The sequence below is a fragment of the Hippichthys cyanospilos genome, chromosome 16 (genome assembly GCF_059441005.1).
Source record: "Hippichthys cyanospilos isolate Australia breed blue-spotted pipefish chromosome 16, RoL_Hcya_1.0, whole genome shotgun sequence".
NCBI classification, from domain to species: Eukaryota; Metazoa; Chordata; class Actinopteri; order Syngnathiformes; family Syngnathidae; genus Hippichthys; species Hippichthys cyanospilos.
In genome coordinates this window covers 15,412,182-15,423,782 of record NC_142384.1, presented here as the reverse complement: position 1 = coordinate 15,423,782, position 11,601 = coordinate 15,412,182, and the positions used below count along the sequence as shown (strand labels likewise).

Genomic DNA, 11,601 nt, shown 5'->3' with positions numbered 1-11,601 from the left:
TTTAACTGATCAAAATGTAGACATGCAAACATCATGCAATGTCATTTTTGCATTTTAACTTCAGAAGATTTTCAGATTTTCCTAAACATCCGTGTTGAAAAAGTGACTAAGCAGATAAATCACTATATTTATTCACTAATCTTGAAGTTTATTTCACAGACAACCAACACTTTGCGTCCATTTTCGTCCTTTGCGGGCTCAAGTATTTTTTGGTTTGAGTTCTTTGCGAGCGAGAGAAGACATGAGTTTAAAGAAAAGGGCGGGCCAGAGTGTGCGGAGATAAATGGCAACCGTGGGCAAAGGTCCTGCCAAAACAACGTCTTTGCTCTTGTGACGCACCGCTTTAAGAACTGCCTGTGCCACATAGCGGGGATCGCGACCTGTCGCCGTGGTCTTGTCCATAACTGAAAAGTAGCAACAGGAAACAAAACATGAGTAAAACCTCCCCACTTACTCAAATTTTGCCCCTGACCTTCGGGCTACTTGTTTTTTTTTCCTGCCGTGTGATTTAAAATTAGCTTTGGTTTCCATTTTGTAAAGCTGATGCAACACTGGCAGCCGATATTGCAGTGGAAGCCAAAACGTTGACGTAATTGTGACAAAGTGCGTGTTTTGTTTTTTTAACTGGACATGACACAAGAAAGCGATCAACTGTAAACTCTATGCTCTAAGAACCACACTTTTGCGATTCAGTAAATTAATATATTATACATACACACACATATTCATATTCATGTATATATATAATTGCAAAGCACTGCTCTAATTGATATTCCATTGTTTGTGCTTAGTAATGTCAAATTGTATCAATAATATACACCAATTATTTTTGCCATGTAATGTACTTTAAGAGAAACATTTTGCCATTCGTTTGAATTGTACCTCGAAAGGACAAATTTGTGCATCCTTACCACCATACTTGGAGCCGTCTCCCGTGACGGCATTGAGGGAAAGATTCGTCTTGATGTATCCCGGACTGATGACAGTCACTTGAATCCCATAACGCTCCGTCTCTGCCCTTAAACAATCAAAGTAGGCCTGGGTAGCGTGTTTGGACGCTGCATCTAAATGCATAGGACACAAAGTGAAATGCTGTTTGATTCCTGGTTGATACTGATCCAATATGTGGTGGAAAAAAAATTGACAAAAACTTACAGGCCGATCTGTAGGGAATGGCGATCTTGCCCTGTACGCTGCTAATGACAACAATATGGCCGCTGCGCTGGCGAAGCATGAAGGGCAGGAGAGCTGATGAGAGGAAAAGAAAGAATCACAAAAATATATTTTTGTCATGGATAAGCCACACCGGTCTATAAGCTATATTTACGCTATAATTAAGCTATATTTCATTTTTATATTTGTATTAGTAGATTTTCAAAACTCTTTTTGAGAACAGCCATTGATTCACATCTTTTCAATTCAATTTCATAGTTGATCCACAAATTGACATTTTGAGCAGGTACACACATTTGCTTTACCAGTGGATTGCCCCCTGGTGGCTTGTAAAAGAACAGCAAATGAACCGCACTGGACTGACTAAAAGGTGCAGGGCTCAAATCGTGAGAAAAAAGTTGCGGCTTATAGTCCGAAAAATACGGTACATTGGTGAAATTTTCGAAAGAAATAACTGAAGATCCATGTGCTAATCACCAGCCAAATAAGCTAAACAAATAACTTCACTGACCTTGCGTAAGTGCGACGGGTCCAAAGTAATTCGTTTCCATAACACTCCTCTGAACCGAAAGGTGAGTGTCCAGTATGTTGCCACGGTAACTGATTCCCGCATTGTTGATGAGGACGTCCACTCGTCCGTGACATTTCAAGATGTCCTCCGCCACTTTGTCCATTGATTGCGTGTTACTCAGGTCAAAGATGACGGTGGGAATGTACGTCTAGACATTGAGCACAAACGCAACATTAATCCAAAAAACCCAACCTAAAACAATCTAATATTTCTCAGTCCAGGAAAATCTAACGAGAAGTGACAAAGAATATTCATAAGCATGTGCGAATCAATACCTGCTGCTTTCCGTCCCCTGCGCTTGCGCTCAGCTCCTCAACCACCTGCTGCAGCCGTCCTGCATCCCGGCCACACAGAACCAAACGAGCACCCGCGCTGTGGAACACGTGTGCACATTCTGGAATGGCAAAAACCGGAGCAAAACTCAAAATTAATCGGAGCATTGGCGTTTCAGCTAAAGCTAAGATGAAATGAGAAGGAAGCTGTACAGACCTTTGCCCAATCCGGAGCTGGCGCCCGTGATGACCACCACTGCGCCCCGGAGAGAAGCTCCGGCTCGGAGTCGGTTGAGTACGCGATAGAGAAGAAAAACTCCCACGCTTGCTAGGAACAATGATGGTACTGCTCCTCCTCCGGTGACACGCTCCATCACCTAAACACAATGGACAACACCAAAATATAGTATAAGGTATGTATCGTGCATATCCGCCGCTGAATGGCTCTACAAAATGGTCACACACAAAAGTATACCTTAAATTGTATCTTTTTAACACTAACAAAAGAAAATGGACAATAAATCAAAATGTGGGTGGAGTCGAAAATTTGACACCGCCCTCTAAATGTTTGACCCCGCCTATCGAAAGTGGTCAAATTGGCCATTTTGATGTCTGTTTCGGGTGGATAGAAGGTCGTAGAGACACGAAAGCACATCCGGAGTGTTTACGATCCAGAATATGAAGGAGCCCATGTTGGTTCTGAGTCTGCAAAGTTTGAAATTTTTCGAACCTTAAACTCCATCCAAAAATGGAGCCACGCCCTCTCTACAACTACTCTGAAATGCGGACACTATTGTGCTTTCTTGCCTCGAGCGGCGCTCCAACTACAAACAAATTTTCACGTCGTAAGCTGACGAATCCGTGTATTTTCGGTGCTTCACTATAGCTATGTCTAGAAAACACTCGTCTAACGTAGAACTGCACAAATTGCCGCAACTCCAAAACATAGAAATGCGAACGTTGGCCAGCTGCGCCACAGAAGAATTTAATAACAATATTGTACCCACCTTGATTTGGAGGGAATCACTTGAGTCCAGACTCGACTTGCATTACTATCACCGTTTTCACAAAACGCACAAGAACTATGCAATTTACTTCCGGGTTTTTGCAAAGGTTTCTGGGAATTGCAGTTTTGTTCTAGCTACGGTATCGCAGGCACACGTCAAATTTTTATATAGTTTGACTTTTTGTTATATCGTTTTACTTCAAAATTTGAAAAACGTTATGTCCGTAGTTCGATATATTATTGCTTCTGAAAGAGGTATTAAAATGACCCTAATTACTCTTTTTGAACTTAATGATGAAAATGCCACTTGCAATTGCAAGATCAGAAGTATGATTTGATCAGGACTGCACATTGGATGTGGAACATGCATTATTTTTGTATAATCTTATATCATAATGTAATGTGCATTTTTTGTCTTGGATTTTGAAGATAATTGTGGATTTTGCTTATTTTAGAAAGTATTTTAGTTCATTCAAATTATAAAGACAAAAAAGCTTCATACTAAATTCAGTTGAACAGTCAAGATGACAAATAAACCTATTTTTACAAAGCTGAAGCTCTGCCTCGACGTATAGTTAAAATTTCTAGCGTGATTATTACCTGAAGACTTACAGCAGAAAGTAACATTTAATCGACTATTTCACAAAGAATCAAACTGGGTTATTGCTACAACAGACATAGCATCCAATAATCTGAAAAGATTTTGTCACAGTTGGTTTCATCACAATATTGTGAAAGAACCGTTGAGTGTAAAGTTAGCATAATGTTAAGACACAAGGCTTCCTATACTAGCCAAGACGTGTAGAAAATTTGTGAGCCGTCAATGCCGGTGCCATTTCCGTAAAACAATGATAACAGGGGAAATACAACTGCTCATTTTTTGGTGACATGCGGGGTCTCAAAAGATTTTGAATTTTTAAAGAGGCTTTAAATAAGACTTGACCAATATGTTTTCTTTTCAGTTTGCTTGGGACAAAGTCAGACATACAGAAACACGTGTTTGAAATAGCCTAATGTTTAATGAAAGGTGGATTACTGATCAGCAAGTAAGGGAGTACAGTAAGACGACGAGGGAAAGGGGTAAAGCTCATATCGCACGTGTCCATCTCAATCACGCAGCTTCAGCTGGAGCCTTTACACAAACTTCATGTGTCAGAATGCAGGGAAGGAGGCGCAAAGGTACTAAAGAGATCTTGTGTGCTGTGGTTGTCACTTTAAGAAAAAAAAAAGGGGGGGGGGGGTCGTCATCCTTCTAGTTTTAACTATACCCCTCTGATCAAAGTTCAACGTGGGAGTAACTGTCACACGTGCCATGGGCCCCATTGTGACCTTCCATTATTCTTACATCAGACTGTGAATAGATTTGCTGTTTTTTTTTTTTAATTTTATTTTCATTTTTCCGTTGGTTGTTAAAAGGTCTCCAGAGTGCGCTCATACAGCATAGAGTTCGTAGATCTTCTTGGCGCAGTACACCAACGCAGCCAGTGCTATCGTGTTATGGAGTCTCTTTCTGTGGATGTCATCCCTGCGCACCAAGACCACGGGTGTGGAGGAGGTGAGCGTGTGCAGGGGTAGCCGCGACAGTTTCTGGCTGTCATATTCCACCTGGTACTTACAGCAAGGGTCAAACTGCCACGAAATTCCATAGAGTGCAGCGCAGGCAACGCTGAGGGCGCCGGCGGGCAGCGCCACGTAGCGCGAGTATTCTGGAGGCAGCGAAAGCGGCGTCAGGAGGCAAGCGGCACCTGACAGCACGGCCGTCTTGTGCAAGCAGTTGCCCACTGTAATCCACCGCGCCGTCTCATCTCCGATGCGCGTGGGCTCGATAACAATGTATTTGTACTGGGCCTCCAGCGCTTGCTCCAGCTCATATTCAAACTGATCCTGCGCATTCTCTCCATTGTAGATCTCATGAACAATGTAGCAATCGGTTGCAGCCATCGCTCCCCTGCAGACAAGGTGACAGGCATGGAACCGTGAGGGCACGAAAATACTACACACCACTAAAAAGTAGAAAATGGGATGTGTGTCCACTCTTTCTTTACCTTTTATGATAACATGAATGAAGTCAGAAAACTTTCTTCGACGGTTAAACACGCGAAAACTAGCTTCTCGGATGTGTTGTATTAAGTACTTCGATGCTCAATTCTATGAAGATGCTTATGTTCGGATTAACCGCACGTTTACATGAAAGTATTCCGAAAGCATCTGAAAGTGCATCAGAGGTCAAGGTTGTTGCGCTAGAATAGGACACGGATAGCTTCTTCAGTAAAACACACAGAACACAGTGTACCCACTTGAGCAAGGCCAACTGGCTTGCATGATAGAAACTTATGGTGATTGGCCAGCTAAGTTAGGAAGGATCCAAATGATTAGTAGAAAAACGAAGGATAATCGGGGCAAAGTTTATCATTCAGTGGATCAATGCATTACTCTTTCGAACATTCCCGTCAACGTAAAGATCCAAAGAATTTTCCCAGCCGATAAACTACTGATGTGAACTAATCAAAACATCACATGAGCTACAAGATTGCTTGCTCGCTAAAACTAGCTCGCAGACACGTTAGCAACTTAGCACGCTAATGTTAGCTAAGCATTTGATAAAATTCTGATTCTTCGTGCGGGGTTCGCGTTTTATATTTGAAAAGTGAGCGCGATATATGTCCGGCAATGGGTGACGCGGACAAATGTTTACATAATGGCGAAATGTTTTCTTTGAATGAGCAAGATGTGAAGTAACTGACCTCTCCCTGCTTACTGGGACACCGCGCCTCCTTCCCAGCGACGCCATGTTGGAGATAGAGCCGTGATGGCAAGTGACGCACGGCGGTAAAAGGCTTCCTGGGTAATGTAGTCTTCTTAAAATAACTTACAAGAATGTTTAGGGGATTTCACACTACAATCCCCACATGGCGTGGGATACGCGCGTCCACGTTACGTATTTTACACGAACACGTTGACGCATGGACAGGTGGGAAGAAATACGTACGATACTTATGACGCATTCATGTGTGAGCGAAAATTTGACGATTATGGAAATTCCCCTCTAAAAATATACACACACACACATTTTTAATCGTAAATGAAATGAGAACGATGTCTGACCGTTATCTCAATTGACGAGGGGGACGTTATGTATCATATGATGTTATTTTTGGACAATGATTTATGTTGTGATGAGTGGCGGGTAGCTACTCACCCATGCTGTGTCTCGCATGTTCTGCCCACTGTTCTGTTCCTGCGCTGTAGGCTGCGTACGTGCTGTAATCTGATGCCAACATAACAACGACTCCACGTTTTGGATGTGACAACAGCTGCTACAAAGCGCTATATGTCTGCTGCTGACTGATGCAACTATGCAGTACAATGAGGAAGCAAAACATAGTCATAAGTAAAGTTACTTTGCAGCATGACATTTTGCAACATCACCCACATAATGGCTGACCATTTTCATATTTTAAGAGGTCTCCATTCATATTTCACCCCACTCCTAACTGCAGTTGTTCCATTTCCACGTTCACGTTATTTTGGTCATGTGACATTCACACACCATGATAGGTTATAACCTTCGTCTTGACTAACTGTGATGTCAGTTTCAGTCAACCGCATCGTGCAAGAATAAACACGCCTTGAGCTGGATGACGTGTTTTTCTGCTTTAATTCATAATTCACCAAATAATGTTCTTACGAAATGGGCTGTAAAAAACGTAAAACTTTGGGGTTGACTTCCCCTTTGACCCGTGTGGCTAGGGATTTTTCAGTAGCCTGGCCTTCTTATCACCTAACTTGTGCTGATTTTGAAAGTCATAACATGTCAAATATAAAAATATATTTACTTTTAACCCCTCAAAAGGTTCAGTGGATGGATAGGGTTGACGCCACAGAACATTTTGAGGGGTTCCCTTTATGTGCAAAAATGGTGTGATGTGATAAATGGTGTGAATGTGATAATAGCAAAAGGGAAATGCATGATAAAACATTGGGTTTTTAATGTCCAAAAATTGACAATGTTTCCAATTTTGAATGGCAGTAAATGAGTCCGACATGGGCTAAATTTGACATCTGTAGGGTGTACCTCTTGACTTCTCATTTGCAAGCATTTAGAAGGGATGTCAGTGTGGCACATTGAGTCATCGTGTTTGGACAATCTATGCAATATTTAACTCTCCTTTTTTTGTATGCTTTTTAAGAACATCAAAAATCCCGATTTGGGTCGAAATTTCCCTCAGGGGGTTAAGTAAACGCTATGCATATATATTGCAGTTTGTGTGACCTATATTGCGCAATCATGCAAAATAGCGACATTTATGTTCATTACTTTATTCAAACAAAGTGTCAAGCACAAAACATTTTCACATTCAAGTGAATGTTTGAAAGGGTTAAGTCATTTTAGCGCTCAAGAAAATGCACATACATATAAACAACAAATGGAATATTGCCTATGAATAGGTGATTGCCACCAAGTAAACAAGTATTTTCTGCATTTAAAGCAGTCAGTTGGCCTACATGAGAATGTAGTTCTGGCAGAGTGTAAGGAATTTCCTGAGGTTTTGTTTCTCCTCAACACCTAGATTGTCAACAGCAAAGGGAGCCAAACTTGGGGGGGAAAAAACCACAGTGAAACATTTGAGGGATTTTCATTTTACATCACAATGATATCTACCATTGTGAAATCCAAAAGCACGATTCCTCGCGGTAGAAGAAATAAAATGACACGCGATAGGAACGTCGTGAGCAAACATCAGCCATCCAGTTTCAAATTCTAGAATCAACAAAGGATGTGGTTGGACTTGAATAGAAATGCCCTGAATACAGCTGTGCTGTATTTAAAATGCTGGTTTTTCCATTTTGAACACATCACAGTGACAGTCTATCGATCAAATAGGTGTTATTAACAAACACGTTTGGTGTCCTGCAATTTTATCTGTATTTCTTTCCAAGCGTCGGCTTTATCAAACCCCTTTTTTAAGGTAGTTACATCACTTCAGCCTAATAGAAAAAAAATGAAAGAAGGATTGGGTACATAGAAGAATGGCATCCATGTTTTAACTTGAGCAATCGGTTATGCTGACAAATGCAGTTGCAAAAATATTTCGGCTCCCCAAAAACTTCATTTTTAGTTTTCATGAGACTTCATTTCAATTTCAGCATTGATCTTTTAAACGAACGCAAGCTTGCCTTGCATCAATGACTGCGCAGGCCACCGTTTGTCATCGCAACGCACGTGTAATAACCCTAGTGAAAAATGACCACAAGCCCAAATGGCGGCCATCTTGAAGGTCAAAGAAATGTCAAATTTCATGAAAAGGAGCAAAGCCATCCTAAAGAAAATTGACCTTGCAAACACCTTCTAAACTCTGCCATGGACCTGTGAGCAAAGAAAACGCAACTCCCATTTCATTTGTTACGCGCAGGTGAAGAATACACATCCGGAATCTTTTCCTTCTGACAGAGACATTGGACTCGTCAGCTGAATGCTGTCCCGTTTTCTGCTGAAGGAGCTTTCCCTTGTTGAGAGTTGATGTGACCAAGCCAAGTCAGCATTAAAGTTTCTAGCGAGGAGGTCGGCCGGCTCCTTCAAACAATGCCTGGAAGGTCCTTTGTCGTCCGGAGGCTTTTAAATCCAAAAGCATACCTCACTCTAGAGTTTCTCTCTTTCTTGTCTTTTGGCAACATTTGAGGTCATTGGTAAATATGTTCAAAGTAATGAGGTTGAGGATTCTCTTTGACGTATTTCTGAATGTACCAACAGGTCAAATGAGCTTTCAGATCTTCTTCCACCACAAAATCCATGGCGGCCTGCGTTCACAAAAGCAAACTTGTATTACTCGTTGAAAACCGAGCGACGGGGTGGGCCTTGTTTATCACGTGACTGATCCAAATGTTGGTGGATTTTACCTTGGCTAGGTGTTTGGCAATTCCTCTCCCTCTGTAAGCATCGGGAACTTCGGTATGTTGTAGGTCCACCGTCTTCTTCCCAACATATTCATAAAGAAGAACCGCCCGATCGTATGACCCTGAGGAATGTCAAACACTGTTATGAGTGTCTAGCCGGCCATTTGTCTGGTTTACATAAGTTGTCTCAACTCCGCTTGCCGGCAAACACAAAAGAATGAGGGTAAGGACCGGCATTAACTGTGCAAGCAGATTTGACACTCAACTATATGAATCTTGTACTTCACAATGTAGCGTACGAAATACACTGAATTTTTTTATTAACTTCAAGTGCGAACAAAAATGTTCGAATAAATAAGATTAGAGGTTAGAAGAAAATCTGGTGAATATTCATGAAATTATATAACTAATGTGGTTTGCTTTTTGGGCATTTTGGAAGATAAAAGTTTATTTTGAAAAATGATCATTTAACTTAAATAACAACCCTAATTTTGTAAATACTTATAATGGCATAATAATTTCAGTTATTTATGAATATTTTCTGCTATCAACCAGCTGTATACATACATATGTAGAATGTGATTGATTGATTGAATGTCTAGCTGTAATCACATAGAAATGTCAGAATCGTTGCATTTTTAAACTGTACATGTTTTAATAATCTTTGGGAAATGTCAGCTCCCTGGTCTTTTTTCCCCACTTAATTCGTTTATAACACCATGAAATGATTTTTAAAATAATTTGTAACATAACGCCACAAGGGTTAACCAAATTGTTTTATAATCAAATAGTCTTTCTGAAAAGAGGTCTGTTGTTTGTAGCCTATTTATGGATAAAGGTCAAATTATTTGAATGATTTATGATTTCACTGCTCAGGTTATTTTTTTTTTTTTCAGAACAACATGACCAAAAATTACATTTAAATACAACTAAAACATGTAGGCATAATCTAAAGATTCTTCGCGTGTATTTTAAATTAAATATCAGTCGATCAGCTTTTAGACGCTAGCAGACAAATGTTATTTCATCTCATTTAATCTAAATGCCGCATTAATATTTTTCCCAATGAGTCGTTTGATTCATGTTTACCAGGATAAAAAGTGGATTAGCTGGTTCTATGTAAGATTTTTTTTTTTTTTTTGCAGGACTTCGTTTGCCTTTGTTTGGTGATAACAAAGTATCGTTTGTATTAGTGTCGCACGTTGTTTACGCAGCCTGCAAGACAACGAGTCATGAATGGGCGTAGGAGTGAATATTTGAATGTGCACAATGATTCGTGGCTGATGAAGTCTTGCGCTTCCTACGCCAAATGAAGCTAACTTAACAACAAGCTGTGAGCTAACATTAGCCAAAAAAGCTACCACCATCACGTTGAACATACCAACCGTTTAGTCTTATGACAAATTGCCGACGCTTTTTGTCGTGTTCCACTTGGATCTGAGAGCTGTTGGCGTCGAAGGCATTTGCCTGTGCAGTGTGGGCCATAGCCAAGAAAAAGACGACGACGACGGTGATGCTGATGTGAACAAGATTACGTTGCTACCAATGCCAAGTAGAAATGGCTCCAGACTACATGCGAAGCAAAACACTTCATGCAACGAAATCAGCTGGAGGGTCACGTGACATCGGGCCAATCAGCACCTGATTTGTAGGCGGGAACAAAGAACGGCAATTCCACCGGAATTGTTGTTTTTTTTGGTTTGTTTTGTTTTTGTTTTCAAGCGGGTGCTTGAGGAGACGATGGCTCATTGCCGGTTATTACCTCATAATATTTCTAGTATTTACTGAGCAGCGTAGCTGATACACGAGAGCATTCGGATTCAATGCAGTGACCTTATTATCATGACGTCATGGCTCCATCATCACATTTTTGTGTGACACAACACGTCTCCCAAACATTTATTTTACAGGAATAGAATAATAACTCCGCCGTACATCATCAAGCAAAAAAAAAAAAAGTAATACAATTATACAGGACGAGCGCCTCCATCTTACTTACGCCATCTAGTGGCACTTCAGTGCAATAACAATCTAAACAGTATAATTTAATACGCAAGTATTTATGTTGAAATAAGGCAAATTAATCATGAACTAACATGAAAGAAAGTGTTTCGACTTCAATTAGAGTTGTTAATTTACTAAACACTTTGACTTGTACTCTTGCGTAAAACCTGACAAGTTGACTTACATTACAAAATTCTACCAAATAAGCGTAGCACAAACACAGAGAAAGTCAAACCTATGTAGCAGCAATGTTTACGCCTGTGATAAATTTTTGAAGCTCCTACTTGTGGCATATCGTATGAAAAATGAAATTGTGTATCGTGTCATTAACAATAATAGTTTTTTATGCTAATGCACTTATTACGACGTTTTGCTCGCAAAAAAACTGCTTGCTCTTTATGCTTTATGCTATTACAACGGTGGCTTAAATGTGTGCGTGTGTGTGTGTGTGTTTTTTCTCAGCTTTCATAATGAAGTTGAATTCATGCGCACTTTAGATTTCCCACCACCTAAATTAAGAGCAAAAGGAAAGCAACAATTGCCCATTCACATTCAGATGTTTATGTGAAAACATGAAGTTCATGTCATTGATTCCCTATTATAATTTACTTGATGTTCAATCTCAACAGTTAAAATGTGAACCGTGATGTCATTTTTCATTGAAAAAAAATCGTGGACAT

At 40.4% G+C, this 11,601-nt stretch overlaps 3 protein-coding genes across 4 annotated transcripts; all 3 read right to left on the bottom strand.

The window, feature by feature from the left end:
• Positions 1–129: 129 nt before the first annotated feature.
• Positions 130–3,147, bottom strand: dhrs7b (dehydrogenase/reductase (SDR family) member 7B). Its single transcript, XM_088437353.1, has 7 exons — positions 3,024–3,147; positions 2,234–2,393; positions 2,020–2,138; positions 1,685–1,892; positions 1,156–1,248; positions 912–1,064; positions 130–404 (listed from the first exon to the last, which is right to left on the bottom strand). Exons 2-7 carry the CDS (start codon positions 2,388–2,390, stop codon positions 199–201), a joined length of 936 nt encoding a protein of 311 aa, XP_088293479.1. The 5' UTR covers positions 2,391–2,393; positions 3,024–3,147; the 3' UTR covers positions 130–198.
• An 870-nt stretch (positions 3,148–4,017) lies between these two features.
• Positions 4,018–6,375, bottom strand: tmem11 (transmembrane protein 11). Of its 2 annotated transcripts, none has more exons than XM_088437304.1 (3): positions 6,222–6,375; positions 5,767–5,890; positions 4,018–4,970 (listed from the first exon to the last, which is right to left on the bottom strand). In XM_088437304.1, the coding sequence occupies exons 1-3, from the start codon at positions 6,301–6,303 to the stop codon at positions 4,454–4,456; spliced, it is 723 nt and encodes a 240-aa protein (XP_088293430.1). In that variant the 5' UTR covers positions 6,304–6,375; the 3' UTR covers positions 4,018–4,453. The 2 variants fall into 2 exon arrangements, with proteins under 2 accessions (XP_088293430.1, XP_088293431.1); XM_088437305.1 differs by having other exon boundaries at positions 5,767–5,863; positions 6,222–6,372.
• A 947-nt stretch (positions 6,376–7,322) lies between these two features.
• On the bottom strand, positions 7,323–10,508 carry natd1 (protein NATD1). The gene is made up of 3 exons (XM_088437164.1): positions 10,303–10,508; positions 8,921–9,039; positions 7,323–8,821 (listed from the first exon to the last, which is right to left on the bottom strand). The coding sequence occupies exons 1-3, from the start codon at positions 10,400–10,402 to the stop codon at positions 8,705–8,707; spliced, it is 336 nt and encodes a 111-aa protein (XP_088293290.1). The 5' UTR covers positions 10,403–10,508; the 3' UTR covers positions 7,323–8,704.
• Between the last annotated feature and the right edge of the window lie 1,093 nt (positions 10,509–11,601).

Bases quoted from the DNA above. Each gene is read 5' to 3' on its own strand.
- dhrs7b (XM_088437353.1), bottom strand. From the start codon at position 2,390: ATGGAGCGTGTCACCGGAGGAGGAGCAGTACCATCATTGTTCCTAGCA. The intron at 1,893-2,019 runs GTATTGATTCGC...CTCAATGTCTAG, and splicing joins CAGGGGACGGAAAGCAGCAG to ACGTACATTCCCACCGTCAT. The intron at 405-911 runs GTAAGGATGCAC...GCTACTTTTCAG, and splicing joins AGACGGCTCCAAGTATGGTG to TTATGGACAAGACCACGGCG.
- tmem11 (XM_088437304.1), bottom strand. From the start codon at position 6,303: ATGTTGGCATCAGATTACAGCACGTACGCAGCCTACAGCGCAGGAACA. The intron at 5,891-6,221 runs GTGAGTAGCTAC...CATTCTTGTAAG, and splicing joins ACATGCGAGACACAGCATGG to TTATTTTAAGAAGACTACAT. The intron at 4,971-5,766 runs GTCAGTTACTTC...CCTTGTCTGCAG, and splicing joins GTCCCAGTAAGCAGGGAGAG to GGGAGCGATGGCTGCAACCG.
- natd1 (XM_088437164.1), bottom strand. From the start codon at position 10,402: ATGGCCCACACTGCACAGGCAAATGCCTTCGACGCCAACAGCTCTCAG. The intron at 9,040-10,302 runs GTTGGTATGTTC...GACATTCCTCAG, and splicing joins ATTTGTCATAAGACTAAACG to GGTCATACGATCGGGCGGTT. The intron at 8,822-8,920 runs GTAAAATCCACC...TTGTGAACGCAG, and splicing joins TTGCCAAACACCTAGCCAAG to GCCGCCATGGATTTTGTGGT.